The 15299-nt window shown below is 44.9% G+C and overlaps 1 protein-coding gene across 1 annotated transcript; it reads right to left on the reverse strand.

The window, feature by feature from the left end:
* Positions 1-11286: 11286 nt before the first annotated feature.
* LOC109765146 (F-box/FBD/LRR-repeat protein At3g26920) lies at positions 11287-13163 on the reverse strand. The gene is made up of 3 exons (XM_020323920.4): positions 12130-13163; positions 11915-12049; positions 11287-11809 (listed from the first exon to the last, which is right to left on the reverse strand). Exons 1-3 carry the CDS (start codon positions 13093-13095, stop codon positions 11465-11467), a joined length of 1446 nt encoding a protein of 481 aa, XP_020179509.1. The 5' UTR covers positions 13096-13163; the 3' UTR covers positions 11287-11464.
* Between the last annotated feature and the right edge of the window lie 2136 nt (positions 13164-15299).

Consider the following 15299-nt stretch of genomic DNA (forward strand, 5'->3'; position numbering starts at 1 on the left):
GAATCATACAACTAGAAGTATATGTCCTAATATATTGATCTTGATCAAGATATGAGTTGTGATTCGAAGGAGAGTACGAGAACTCCTTATATAGATGCATGTGGGATCAAAGCGGAACCATCTATCATGTCCCGTAAAGAATAATCATATTTTTTGGTAGTGTCATTCGTAGGCCATCCTTCATTCCACGGGCACGGTCGTCGGTGCAATTTTAGTGAGAAATGTTTGGTAAATGTAATACAATACATCAACCCTGGCCTTTATGGGAGACAACCCGCAGTCCAGTTAATCAAAGTCAACCCAAACCGTTCCTGCGACAGAAAAGAATAAAAACGAGCTCACAGCCGCACGACCCATGATCCAATCCCATCTTCCCACCTCTAGCGCGCAGCCACCCCTGCTGCGCACCGCCGGTCCCCGCCCCTACCTCTACCCCAAGTCCCCCACCCTCTCACAGCCTTCCATCGCCGGCGACACTAGACGCTGCGGCCATTGCCGGCTCCCCCCCCCCCCCCCCCGGTTAACATTTGAGAAAGCATAGGCTTTCCTACACCCCCTTATCTAGCCATTCATTTTTACATCGCGATTCATGCGAGCAACTTTTGTCTTTTTTGTTTCTTCTAAATAGAACAACATATGAACTTGAAACTTTGTGGGACAACAAAACATTCTAACTAGAATGTGGGAAAAACCTTTCAGATTTTTTCGTGGATGATTTATACAAAAAAAATGTTTTTACTCAAAAAATCTCTTTTCGTATATTTATGTCAAATAAAAAAATCTAAAAGTTTTTTCCCACATTGTAGTAAGAATGTTTTGTTATCCTGCAAAATTTGAAGTTCATATGGTGTTTTGTTTTGAAGGAACAAAAAAGAGAAAATTTCGTGGTCTAAATTAGTTGTGTGGCACGGATCTCAAAGCAGTATTGAAGGGTAAGGATAAGAGGTGTCGAGAAACCCGTGCTTTACAAATCCACGTTCGGCTCCCCCCGCCCCTGCTACCACGACGCTGTCGAGAATCCTCCCCGCCACCTGTTGGAACCGCCCGCCTGGCTCCTGCGGCGAACATCGCCTGTTGATTCCCACCCCAGCGTCTAGTGTCCTCCACCTGTGCTCTCCTCCTCAGACTTTGGCGGAAAACAAGTTGAGATCCGACGGTGCTCCATAGTTCGCTGGAGTTTCAACAGCCGGTTCTACGCTTCAGGTATGTGGACAAGGAGGCTTGAAATCATGGTCTTTGTTCTCTGGCAACCTGCAGTTCATTGGTGAAAAAATGGTTTTTGCAATGGTTGCTAAATCCTACGAGGGCCTACAGGGTAACTCTTGCAATTTTCTTCTACCAAGCGTGGATCAGCTCCTGTAGTAGCTACCTTTAATTTGTAACTGAGTTTACTTATGGTTATATTGCAGTAAAAGTGCCGTCATCTATTTGTCTACGTATATACAATGGAAGAAAATTTTGGAGGAAAAATCTTTAAGACCTGTGGGGATCCACTGATTTGTGTTCTATTCCGTTTGTGTTGGCAAGTTCCGTCGAGTTGATTAATCGATCTAGCTAGCTCAGGTCCACGTAGATGAGCTTACGGCTGGCAGGGAAATTAATTAATCAGCGACATCCATGCTTGGATTTGGGTCAACATTTGAATGCTTATCTCTGATTTTTGTCGTCGGTGGCTGAACAATGCATCTCCTCCTGTCATCGTGTTGCTCTCTGCTCTCTGTCATCTTCTCTGATTTTGTTGTGCTACTTGTGCAGGTGTTTGAGGCAGGAAGGGTGATTAGAGTCGACGAGGAGCAGCAAGAAGGAGCAACCATTGCCGGCCGAGCTGCTTAGAGGGACAACCACATGGTGTATTAGTGTCTCGATCTAATTCATTTAACCACACATATCATCCATGGATTGGAGAGAGTGAGAGGCCCAAGATAATCCACTTGATATTACAGGTATAATGGTGCAATTCACACAAATGAACAAGCTTAACAAGATTGCATGCAAGGTACTCAAATGATTTGAATTTCAAGCTCTTCTTTTTTCTTGGTAACCAGTCTGTAGTAGATGATAAATATTGGTGCTCACTTCCTCTGCTGTAATCAGATTTTTATAGAAAACTAATAGCTGGTTTCATTGAACAGATCTTGCACGGTTTGCTGTTTATCTAATAGTTAGTTTTGTATGTCTTTGAGAAACAGTAGGCATTCTTACTAGATGTATTTAATTTTTTTGTTTTCGATAATGTACACAGCCATGACATTTTCTTCTGGAATATTGTTGTTTTCACACTAATAAGTTTGATAACGTTCATAACCATGGCATTCTTACTAGATGTAACTAATACAATAAGTTCGCTTTTCACTTCAGAATTCAGAGGAACTCAACGTTTGTTTTATAGTTCAAACCAATTACTAGTCTATTCCAAAACGATATTGTCTCGTGGTACTAGGTTATCAAAATATAATCTTCATCATGGCCAAGGTAAATTTCATTCAGGGTATTAGTTTGTTTCATCCACCAAAACAAACAGCTGCTTGCATACGGCGATGAGATGGGCTTCTTCAGCTCTTTATTTGGCAGTTCTCTTCTCGAATCCCCTCTCTGTTGTCACGGAGCAACACAAATTTGTGATCTTGAGAGGTAATCATGCTGATTGAGAAAGAAATGGTACCCAGGACTATGTACTGCACTAATATTCAGAAAAATATATGTTTGTATCTCTTTCAGGTCCGTGCTAGCTATTTCTTTGAACGACATTCCGACAATATGTGCAAAAGGATGATGCCCATACGGACTAAATTTCTCTTTTCTTGCGTACACTCTGGTGCTCCAGTTAAAGATGGAAAGCTATAATATATTGTGCTGAGTAACCATCAGTTGTTGAATCCATTCTCTTGTGAATACTATGGTATCTCTCTCATCTCTTCTGTTGAGTGAGCGCTTGCGACGGGACATGCAAGAACAAAGAGCACAAGAAGTGTACAAATGAGGTCAGGATGAGCTAATATAGAGCGGCTGACGATCAGATGATTTCGGGTATGTGCTAGCTATTTCTCATTTTGAAGTTATTCCTTCATGACACATGATTACACTACATTACAAGTTGAAAAAATGTGCAAAGTTGAAGTTGGCACTAAAGCGGATTGCTCTTTTTGACATGCAAACAAAGTTCAGTCATAATATGTGCCATTCAAGTAGAAACACAAACTGGGATGTGCAAGATTTGTTTCTCCTGTTGTAACGCATGGGCCCACCCATTTGCTAGTGAAGAATAATATAATCCCGGTTACATAGATAGGTTGTGGGCATGTCACAGCGAGCTCATCACGTAAAGATCGACGGCACAGCTGCGCATCCAAACACTGGTGTTTGGTTGGCTGTTACGCTCTAGGCCTGGCCGACTCTTCTCGCTGGAGCAATGGCTCCTCTGATTACAATCTCATTCAAACCGGAGAATGATGGATGGTCTCTGTTCACACACTCACCGCAAAAGTCCACCATCTCTTCCTACCTTGATACCCTCGATTCTCCTTTACTCTATCTTGAAATGAAGCATCTGCCACCTTCGTAGCTCTGCATAGTCGTGTGTATGGAAAAACTCGTGAAGATGCAATTCTTGTACTGTTAGATCAGATTCCTGCTGCCTCACAATCCCACCTCGTAATCACTAATAAAGGGCGCGCACCCATACATATATGGAGAAACTCGGTCATGTAGTGCGAGGACCAAAACAGTTCGAAATACTCCCCCCGTTCCTAAATATAAATCTTTGTAGAGATTCCACTATGAATTACATACAGATGTATGTAGATGTTTTAAGTGTAGATTTATTTATTTTGCTTCATATGTAATCCATCTAGTGAAATCTTTACAAAGATTTGTATTTAGAAACGGACAAAGTAGCTGCTTAGCCCGGCACATATTTATAATGAAACGGACGAGAGGACAGGTGCGCGCGCACGAACGAGTGTAAATTTATAATGGTCATGCAGTGATGTCGACAACCAAAGGTGGCTGCAGGTGCATCAAGATGCACTACGGTTTGTGGATTGTGGGCACTGCAAACCTCATCCTTCACATCTACTTTCTGGACGTATGTACCTAGCTTGACTCGCCATCCTTCATTAAACAACATTAAGACTCAGCTGCCTACGAGCCTCCATAGTGACTTGAAGCTACCAGCCGTTGGATCATGCATACGAACCGGCAGGATTTGCTTGGTCGTCCAGCCCGGTGGCTAGGCATGTATGAAACACCGTTTTTCAGGCGGCTGCTCGCTAATATCCTATTTCTCGTGCTTGGGGGAGGGGGGGGCAGTCGCCTCGTGCGAATGCTCGACATTTTGACGCAGCTTTTCTCTAAAAAAACTGGTTCAAAATGTCGAGCATTCGCACGGGCCGATCCCCCCAAGCACGACTATTGGGCCGGCCCACTTCCCCACAGCGAGGCAGCCAGTTTAGGGAACCTTCCCCTGAACCGGTTTTTTTATTATTTTTGTATCAGTTTTTTGTTTTTCTGTTTCAATTCTTTTTTCCATTTTCTGTTTCTTTTTCTTCTTTCTTTTCCTTTTTCCTTTTTTCTGTTTTCTTTTTCCGTTTTTGTTTCTTTTGAAAATTGTTCAGAAAATTCAAAATTAGTTCGTGTTTTCTAAAAATGTTCAATTTAAAAAAAACGTTCGTGTTTAATAAGATTCATCAATTATAAAAAAGTTCGCATTTAGAAAAAATTGTTTGGGCATTTCAGAAAATGTTCTTGTTTATAAAAAATGGTTTGGGATGTTCTTTTTTCAAATTTTTATCAAATTTTCAAAAATCTTACTGTTTTCAAAAGTTGTCCACAATTTCCAAAAACTGTTCATATTTCATTTTTCCATGAGTGTTAGAAAATGTTCCAGTTTAAAAAATTGTTCACAATTTTAAAAAATCATGTTTGTAAGTTTTGTTCAGTAATTTCAAAATATGTTCACGTTTCAAATTTTTGTTTTGTAATTTCAAAACATGTTTCCGTTTCAAAACAATTGTTCATGATTTTCAAAAAAGTTCTCCTTTTCAAAATTTGTTAAACATTTCAAAAAAATCTGTTTCACAAAATGTTCCGATTCTCAAAATTTGTTCACAATTTCGGGAAATGTTTTGTGTTTCATAAAATGCTCTCTTTTTCAAAAATAATCTCACTATTTCATAAAAATGTTCATGATTCATAAGTTTTGTAGGAATTTCAAAAAATGTTAGTGGTTTAACGTTTTGTTTGCATTTTAAAAAAATGTCCCCATGTTTCAAAAAAATTGTTCGCGTTAAAAAAATGTGTTCTTCTGTTACAAGTAATGATCAGATATTTTCAAAGTATGTCTAGATTCTAAATTTTGTTCCTATAATTTATAAACTATTTTAAAATTTCAAATTTTGCTCACATTTTCCAAAAATTTCTTAAAACAATTGAATAATCTGCATGCTATAGTAAATAGGGCGCTAGAGTGAATATCAGGTTATATAGTTAAAAAAGCCCAGGTCCAGTTCAAACATCGTACATGATCAGGTAGCCATCCAAGTTTTCAGGGACGGTGCTATCCCTATGACCCTATCCCCGAGCTGCTTTTCTAAAAGAAAATTAACTATTCCCTTGTCCGTCGACGCTACAGTGCCGCCGTCCTCTCGTGGCATACGCTATCGGTGTCCTTCCCTGGTTTTCCTCGGCTTCCTTCGGGATTTCCGTAGGGTTCATATTCAAGACCGCAGTGCCGGCGTACCAGGTGCGGATGGGATGGTGAAGCTGCTGAGTTGCCTTCATAGAGATTCCAGGATCTCGAATCCGGAGACCCTCCATCTTCTTCTCCGGCTCCTTGGCCTTGGCCGGGGCCTTCGAAGGCACCACAGCCAGGAGAGCCTGCAACTCGGTGGTCCGCTGGTCCTCGGGCAATGGCGTCGAGCACGTGATGAGCACCTCCTGGGAGGTGGCAGCCGGGGGAGGTGAAGCGAAACGCGAGGAGAGGCCGGCGAAAATTCGACCGAAACGCGTGGGATTGTGTTCAGATTTGTAGATTACGTCCTAATTTTCTGTGTCTGATTGTGTTTCCTGGCTTTTATTAGGGGTGGACGAAGGGCGAGGGATCACTCGTTGAGGGAAGACTCAAAAGAAACGTAAGAGAGGAGAGGGAACCTTATGTTTCTTTTATGTAGTAGAGATAGAGAGTAGAGAAGATAGAGATATGGAAAACTAGAGCAAAAGGTAGGAGCTGAAAGCAGATGGAGAAAAAATGAAATCGCAACAGAGTTTCCATAATCCCTCACTATATCACTGAAAAGTTAAATATTAATTTAGATCAATAATATATATTTTTGTGACTTAAAAATTATACCACTGAAAACTTCTTTTCTATGCGAATTCAACTGTATAATTTTTATCACATATAATCCACATTTGGTTGGTCTAATTTCTGGTAAAAGTTGAATTTTGGTGTGCTCTGCGACATATGTATGACTTTTAGGAAGCCCTGAGAAACTTTTGTATGCTCGAGAAGACACCTAATTTTGTCTCGTCTACTGGTTCTCGAGGGAATTGCACAAACCACCACTTATTGTGGCTAGTGTTGCACAAAACACCTACTATACGGGTTTTTTGCGGAAAACACCACATATTGGTTAAATACATTGCAGATAGGTATAATCTAGTATTTGGATGCATTAACATAATTACAGACAAATGGGTCCCATTTGTAAGTGCGCGCGTGGCAATAAAAACCGGCAACATCAGCTAACATATTAGACTAAGAAGTGAAAAGACCAGAGTTAAACAAAAACCGGCCACATCAAACAGTTTTTTTTTGAAACTATAATGGTTTTTATAGCAAATTCGAAAACTATACGCCCTAATGCATAAAAATCGAATCGAGGAGCCAGCCGCCGGCGAGGGAAACCCTCGACGAGATGGGGAAGGGGAGGGTCGAGTCGAGTCATTTTTTATCTCTGCTGCTGGGCTGCTGGCTGCCGAAATGGGCCTTGGACGGTAATAACGGGCTCAGTTTTCAGAAACTTATCTCTTCACCGGCTTCACATATTTTTTACACTTGCCTAAAAAACATATTTTTTTACACAAGAAGCCGAAATGGGCCTTGGACGGTAATAACTGAGATCATAAAAATGTGTGGTGGTTTACCATTAGCAATCATCACAATTGGTAGTTTGTTGACAACCAAATCAGATAGCTAGCAAAGAAGACTGGATCAGGGTTCGAAATTCGATTGGTCTAGGACTTGAGAAAAACCCTCGTGTGGAGGAAATGGAAAGGATCTTATCTCTGAGAACGGCATTTTGGAGCTCGGCCTCCATGGAGGCCGTTTAAAAAAAAATCAAAATTCATATTTTCGGTTTCAAAAAATTATGAAAAAAAATTATACAAGTATATAAGGATGTGATGTGTATGTGTGTAAAATTTCAGGATGAAATACCATGAGATGCGATCTCTGCAAAAAGAACAAATTCATGGACTTTTTGGGATGAATAGTATCATGTGTTAAAATGCCATAGATTTGTCTTTTTACACAGGCCTCATTTCAATGTATTTCGTCCTGAAAATTTACACACATGTGTGTTATGCCTCCATATACGTCTGTATTTTTTTCAGAATTTTTTGAAATGTAAAAATATGAATTTTTTGGAATTTTGAACTTTTCAGAAACCGGCCTCCATGCAGGCCGAGCTCCAAAAGCAATTTTCGCTTATCTCTTAGCTATAATGATCTTGCTCTCCAACTGAAGATCTGCCTTTTTTCGACAAAGGGTGGACTTTATTAGCTCATAATGGAGCATCAAGAGGATACAAACACAATGAGCACACACCCGGCCTCTGCATACCTAAGATGCACACAGCCAACACCAACGCACACAAAAAAAGCCAGCAAATAGCAAAGTCATATAAGACCAAAGCTATCCGTAGACGATGAAAAAAAAATCCTAAAGCAATCAGATCTGCAAGTAGCAAGCTATAGCAAGGACCATATCCGCACCAACCATTTAATAACACCACACAGACGATGAAGTTCTTCAACAGCAACGCCTCTAAGAAGGGAGCAACGCTCAAGCGTCACCGTCACCGGATCCAATCACCAAAGGGAAGAATCTAGGTTTTCACCATGAAGAATCAGTCCGAGCAAAACCGAGCAATGCCTTCAACAAGGTAACGACATAATATCGCCATTGCCAGGTATAACCAACTCGGGTCAGACCTAGGCTTTCACCCCGGAGCTCAAGACCGGAAAGCTCGAGTAGCATGACCATCGACGTCACACATGTGTTGTCGCCACCACTTTTCCATGATGCCAGCAACAAAATGCGATATGCACCAACGCCACTGCACCACCATCCCTTTGCGTCAAGCCGTCTTCCATAGTTTGCATCTCACCATCCAAGTAAACCGCTAGATCTGAAGGGAGAAACCCTCACAAAAACCTTTCAATGGCCACCACAATCTCGTCGGAGAGAGCCCTGCACAGGTCTTCAGCCCAGGAGCCAACATGGCCGAAACCGGGACACGAAAAACAGATCATCATCACCATAGCTCCTGGTCAGACAGTGTCGTCACTAGCCGTGTGGCGTCCACCGCGCGAAGAGCGACGCAGCAGGCTGGATCAACGCATCAGTTAACCACCACCACAATGAGGATTGCCATCGGGAAACTGCACCGCCATCTAGAAACCGTCCCGCAGCAGGCCCGTCCGGACAAGCCACAGTCGACCCCAAGATCCGTCCATGGCGCTACCCACGTAGCCACCATGCCCGTTGTCGCTGCAGAAGAGACCCGGGGCCGCCACCCCGAAACCCGCGCTCCGCCGTGAGCAAGCCCAACAGCCAAATACCCGCCGAGCCGCAGCCCACACATGCCCAGATCGCGCTTTGGTCGCTGTCGATCTGAGATGCTGCGCGGCCGCGACACCGGCCACCGCCATGGACGCCGCACACCCATCAAGAGGGCCGCGCCGGAGGAATATCCCGCCGCCGCCGGCGGCCGGCAGGCTTTGCCTAGCCAGCGGCGGCGAGGGGAAGATGCAGAGAAGGGAGTTCCGGCGGCGGAGATCAGGTTCCGCCCGTGCCACCCGTGCGGGCGTCAGTTAGGCCTACTGTACTTAAATATGTATCCAGAAGGCTATGAGGTCCAAATGGAAGATTTGGTGAGGAGGTGGATAGCAGAAAGATTTGTCAAGGTCGATGGTGGGAAAAATTTATTTGACACAGGAAAAGATTATTTCAATGAACTGATAAACAGAAACATGGTCCAACCAACATACATCAACTATGATGGTCAAGCAATGGCATGCCGTGTGCATGATATGATCCGTGATCTCATTATATCCAAGGCAGCGGAAGGAAATTTTATCACTTCAAGTGGTCATAAACACATACCTAAAGTTCGCCGACTCTCGATTGACTACCGTGGCCTAGAAAATGTGAAGACAGCGCCATCTATGGTCACTGCTCATGTTCGAACCCTTGGCGTATTTGGATATACTGATCAGGTACCTCCTCTTTTGGAATTCCCAGCCCTAAGAATGCTTGCCCTAGACAGGAGTGAGAAGTTTGAGATTTGTGTCCTGCTATCTCTGACGCTGAGCTCCTCACAAAACACTGAACCCAGACAAAGGCTCGTGGCCAGCAACAGCGTATTCCGATGCCTGAAGCGGTTCCTGCTCTACTGTGAGGTGGGTCTTCTGACGTTTGAAGCAGGAGCCATGCCGAAACTCAAAAGCACTCGAATTTCAAGCCGTGGCGCTCGAAGCGTGCAGCAGCGCTCCTGACCTTGGCATCGGCCACCTCTGTGCCCTCAGTGATCTCTGCATCTGGATCGACTGCCAGGGTGAAAAGGCTGAGGAAGGGGTTCACGAGCTGGAGTCTGCAATCAGGATTGTGGCCAGCCTACTTCCCAGCCGTCCTACACCATATTTCCATAGGTTGTATTCAGGTGGAGATGAGAACGACCCATGTGGCGTAAGCCGAACCCAGATTGAGTCTGCGTCTACTACGATACTGTGTATCACTTCTTGCTATTTTATCAAGCTGGGTCTGACAATCCAAGAAGCTACATTTGTGAGCATTGTGTCAGCTGTAATGCTCTAACTATGTTTGGCTACAGTGATCTTTATGCACTCTGTATCTTGTCCTGTTGGTGCTCTGTTTTTAGTGAATTGCTGCTCTGTTTTGTGGTGTGCACAGTGATCTATCAAAATCAGGTTTGAGTGGATTGCTGCCCGTTGTGATGCCAAAATAGTGAACTGCAATATTCAGATTGTGCAGTTAGAAACAAGGGATGGTTTAATGTTCCTTGGTGATGCTTGGACTTTATTCTGCACCTTTTGTGCATGTCAACAAACTCTCATACTCTCTTTTTTTTTGACAGCAAACTCTCATACTCTCAGCTAGAAGAATTGGAAACACATAAAGGTGGTCATGGATCGGTTGAATAATTGCTTACGTCGCCTGCTGGTTGTTCCAAACCCTTTTTTTAAACTTGGAGCATTCCCATTTTTCATAACTAACTCCGTTTACAATGCATCCCCATTTATAATGCTCAAGTTACCAGAAAAGTCACATGAAGCAGTTTGTCAATACTAGCTTTGCTTGGCAGACAAAGAGGCTTGAACTGCTGGTTTCCCTATTCCGGATTTATGGTTCGACACTGATACACGTTGTGAATTTTGTCCGCGCTAAAAGATTTTCAGTTTGTTGGGAATGAAAAATTGGAACCACTTATGTCTCCTCTGCTTTCCTCAGCAAATTTGAGACCTTGAATGTGGTTTACCAATGGCTTCAAACCAATGTTTGGTTGAACTGACGCTCCACACCGCCGAACCACCACGGAAGAACTCGCTCCATTGAGTAGACCACAACAGCTACCGCCCAATCTCCATGAACCCTTTTTTCATATCAACCTACTTGTTGATTAATAATCTTCCTCAACAGGAAAAACAAGCCATACATGAAAATCATCAGAGAGAGGGGTTGCCGGTTTGCCAACATTGTATATTTCAAAATCGAATTCATGGTAATATTATAGGCATGCCTTCATTTAAGCCTATAGAAGCATAATAGCTGATACCAAGTAATTGCTAGTGTAAACAAAAACAGCAGGATAGTACCTGCTACTGCTGGTGTACACAGCTTAGCGATATGACATCAAACAGAAAAGAAACAGCCGCTACAACCTACACAGAAAAGCTAATAGTTAACACTCAAGCACAGCATAGCAGAAATAAACTTCCGAAACCCCCTTTCAATATCATCTTGCACATTCTATAGTTGACGGTGGATAAAAGCCCGAGCTTAAAGGTGTGCTCTAGGCGGGCCACAAAACCTTCCATTATTGGATAAAATAGATCATTGCATAGAGAGAATCAGAAGGGCGGGGTTACTTTCAACTACAAAAAAGGCAAGCCATTGTTCTGAAAGGGGCCGAATTTGCATGCAGCATCAATCCAAGTTAAAGGTTCACTCGAAGGGATCGGCCATTGATAAATCATGGGTACGCTTGTCATCTCCTAAAACATCCATACAACTAATGAATTCAAGTCGAGCATCAGGAGAAGCTCTGCTGTCCACTTGTAAGCACATGTGTTGATTAGACTTCCATTGGCGGTCGCAACTGTTACTGGATACAAATTTCATTTCTTCTAGCACCTTCGCATTCAAAACGAAAAACTTGGCAAATTCAACATCTAGCATGTCCCCAATGTAGTTCTTCCACACCACTCTTTTGAGATAGCTCTCAAGGCATTCAATTGGATCCAGTGGGTCATATTTTTGCACATTTTTCATCTCCATCCATGGCTGCGACTGGAGATGGAGAGAACAAACAGAGTGAAGACAGGTTAATGGGTTAAGAGGACAAGTCAGTCATGCCGATGTTGACAGTTGAGACAAACAATTGTGAGTACTCACAAGGACATACAGCCTCTCCAAGCAGGGAAAGCATTTGAGAAAGCCAATTACTGCATCAAGATTAGGGCCAAAAGATTCAATAACCAAAACCTTCACCGTGCGCATTGTGGTTGTCAAGCTGATGGCAGTCATTTCCTGATGAAAAATGGCAAACTGAAATAAGGACAGATACTGATGTGAATTCTGATTGCTGGACTGTTGGAGGCTGCTGTTACCTGAAAAACCGTGGTCCCAATGTGGAGTTTGGATATGCCCTTTGACAGCACACCCAATACCTGCAGCTTAGGTGCTCGAATTACCCGGACGATCGTCGGACCATAGTCTGGACTGAGTGGCAGCAGCCTCTCAAGGCAAGGGGCGTCCTCAATGACCAGCTCATGGAAAAGAGAAGGCCCCTGTGTGTAAGGAGCAGAGAAACCGATGCTCCTAAGAGTCAGGGAGCTGATGCGGAGGCGAGCAAAGCCAACATTATCTTCCAGCAAAAGGCTTTCCAACGAAAGGCAGCCAGAGAGCATGTTGTGCAGAGCGTCCTCCAAGATGGTGACCACGCTCATGGTGAGCTGCTTGAGGCGTGGGAAATTCAGATAATGCGCGGACAAGGCCGAGAAAGTGACCCCATACAAGCCGAGCTGCTGGAGATGTGAAAAATTCAGGGACTGCGCGGACAAGTCGGGGAAATGGCAGTCGGTGAACGTGGCAACGCGGAGTGTCGGCGCGAAGCGGAGCGCGGACGGCGACAGCAGGGAAGGCGGGGGGGAGTCTTGGCTGTCGTAGCCGAGGTGGAGCTCCTGCAGATCGGTGAGGGCCTGGGAACGAAGCCAGCCGTCGATCTTGCCGTAGTCACGTCGGCGGATGTAGGGGAGGTTGAGGCGGAGGGCCGGGCCAGGGTGCTCGGCGAGGATCTTGGTGACGTAGACGACGCGCTTGCGCTGCTGGCGAGACAAGGTGGAGTCGGCGACGAGGTTGAGGGGCGCGGAGCGCCAGAGGGGTCGCCAGCGGCGGGCGATGGCCTGCGTGCGGGCTCCGTCCTTGGTGGGGAGGAGCGAGACGATGGTGCAGAGGACGGCGTCGGGGAGGGCGTTGATGAGGTCGACGCCGGCGCTGCCGCTCCCCGGTGGTGAATCTTGGTCCGGAACTCGCTCGAACTTGCGCTTCTTCGGGGAGCGCCGCCGCGCATCCATGGCTTGGTGGTGGTGGTGGCGGAGGAGTGGGATTGCAGAATGGGGAATGATTCGGCGGAGTGGAGTGGTAGTGAAATTTCCTTTGTTTTTTAATTAGAGCAAAGTTGGGCATCCGCGGGCCGTGTTTGGCATGCCAGCTCGTGAGCACGCTAGCACGGCACCAGACGGCCTAATCGCGCAGTGCTTGGCATGCCAGCCCACGAGCACGCTAGCACCGCACCACACGGCCTGGCATGTACAGTGGTTGATAAGACAATTTTATCTTAAAAATACGGAAAGTCTAACGTTAGCCAACTCGCGCACACGCATCCGTTGCCGTCCAGTAGCTACTGCACGAATCTTGACACGATTTGGCTGATTTTGTGTGCCACGTAGGACAAGTCGATTGTGTGGTGCGTAAGAGGGGTCGCCCGCACGCCGGTTTCCTCTCCGCGGTCAACGGTTGCCACTCGGGGGCGTGCGGTGGGACTGCGGTTGCGCCCGCACGCGTCGCCCGAATGCGGTTGCCGTCTAGCACGGCATACTTCACACCCCCATCGTGCGCGGTTCCATTTACTCCCCACTTCTCTACTCACCCAACCCACCATCCGCAGCAGTTCATTCGATTGGAGGAGAAGCCGATAGGAGGAGGAGGCGGCGGAGGCGGAAGAGTCGACGGCATTCGCGGCCGTCGGTGAGGCTCGCCGGACCAGAGAGTCTACGCCGGAGTGCCCGCAGCTTGAAGGTAATGCTCCTCCCCGCGCTGACATTCCTCCCTGCATTTTCCCCTCTCCCCTCTGCGGTGGATTTCTCCGCTCGAGATTCATAGTGATTACGGCATAATCGCGGTGCTCCGGCGTTCCCGTCGGCGGCGGAGTCCCGTGTTTGCCGTTTAGGATGGCATTGCGCAGGTTCGTCGCCACCGCGGTGGCAGTGATGACGGTGTGGCACGCCATGTCCGCAACCACATCCGGGTGTTGCGGTTCGATTTGAGCCGGCGTTTTTGTAGTTGTTAGTCATGCATTGCCCTGAAATGCTGTTGCCATTGGTGCAGGAAGTTTTTTGTTGGTTAATTTCAGGGTTTGATAGTTGGGATTGAACCCTAGATCTAGGTAGTTGTGTTTCAAAGTGAATTACAAAGGCAGCCATAGTAGTTCTAGAAACTGTATGCACTGGAAGGCAACTAATTTCGTGATCAACCCTGTCAGTTGCCACAAACATGCTTGCCATGTGGCAACTAATTTTGTGAACACACAATGGCTGTTGCCATGCTGTAGGCAGCATAATGGGGTAAATTCACTGTATTGTAAACTGAATTTGCGTTTTGCCTTCTGACTTGTGATATATGAACATACATGGCAACTCGTTTTTAATACGAGGTCAAGGTGTGTGTTTGCCAGATTTACATGCTGTGTGGTGGATGTTTTTATGCACTTTTTGAGTTGTCCTGCACTTTTAACATGGCAATTTGAACCTACCACACTTGCCTGTGAAGATATGGCAACTCATTTTTATATCAGGACAGGGTGTCAGTTGCCACATTATATGTTTGGGCATTGTAGTACGTGTCCGTTTTTGTTTCTAGTTTCTTTTGCGTTAACATGGCAACTTCAACATTTTGTTAAATTGCCTTATGAACTGTAGATTTTTTATGAAGCCAATGTGTTTAGTTGCCACATTTATCGTTGGACAATCGTAGGGGGTGTGGGTGTTCATAGTTACGTACTGTCTTGAAATGCTATTTTGCGAGCAGTGCAGGAAGTTTTTTGTTGACGAATTTCAGGTTATGATAGTTGCTAATGAACCCTAGATCGAGGTAGTTGTTTTTCAAAGTGCAGTAAGAAGGTAGACATGATAGTTTCAGTAACTATCTGCACTGGATGGCAACTAATTCCCTGATCAACTGTGTCAGTTGCCACAAATATGTTTTCCATGCGGCAACTTTTTGTGTGCACACAATGTGGCTGTTGCCATGCTGTAGGCCTGATAAAGTGTAGTAAATAGGTAGTCATGGCAGTTTCAGCAACTATGTGCACTGGAAGGCAACTAATTTCCTGATCAAATGTGTCAGTTGCCGCACAGTATGATTATATGTGGCAAGTATTTCTGTTACCACACTAAGGTTGTTGCCATGATATAGGCAGGATAATGCGGCAAATTCTCTGTACAATATACTCACTTTTTGTGTTTGCCCATGCTGACTTGTGATATCTGAACATATTTTT

The sequence above is a fragment of the Aegilops tauschii genome, chromosome 7, assembly GCF_002575655.3.
Source record: "Aegilops tauschii subsp. strangulata cultivar AL8/78 chromosome 7, Aet v6.0, whole genome shotgun sequence".
Lineage (NCBI taxonomy): Eukaryota > Viridiplantae > Streptophyta > Magnoliopsida > Poales > Poaceae > Aegilops > Aegilops tauschii.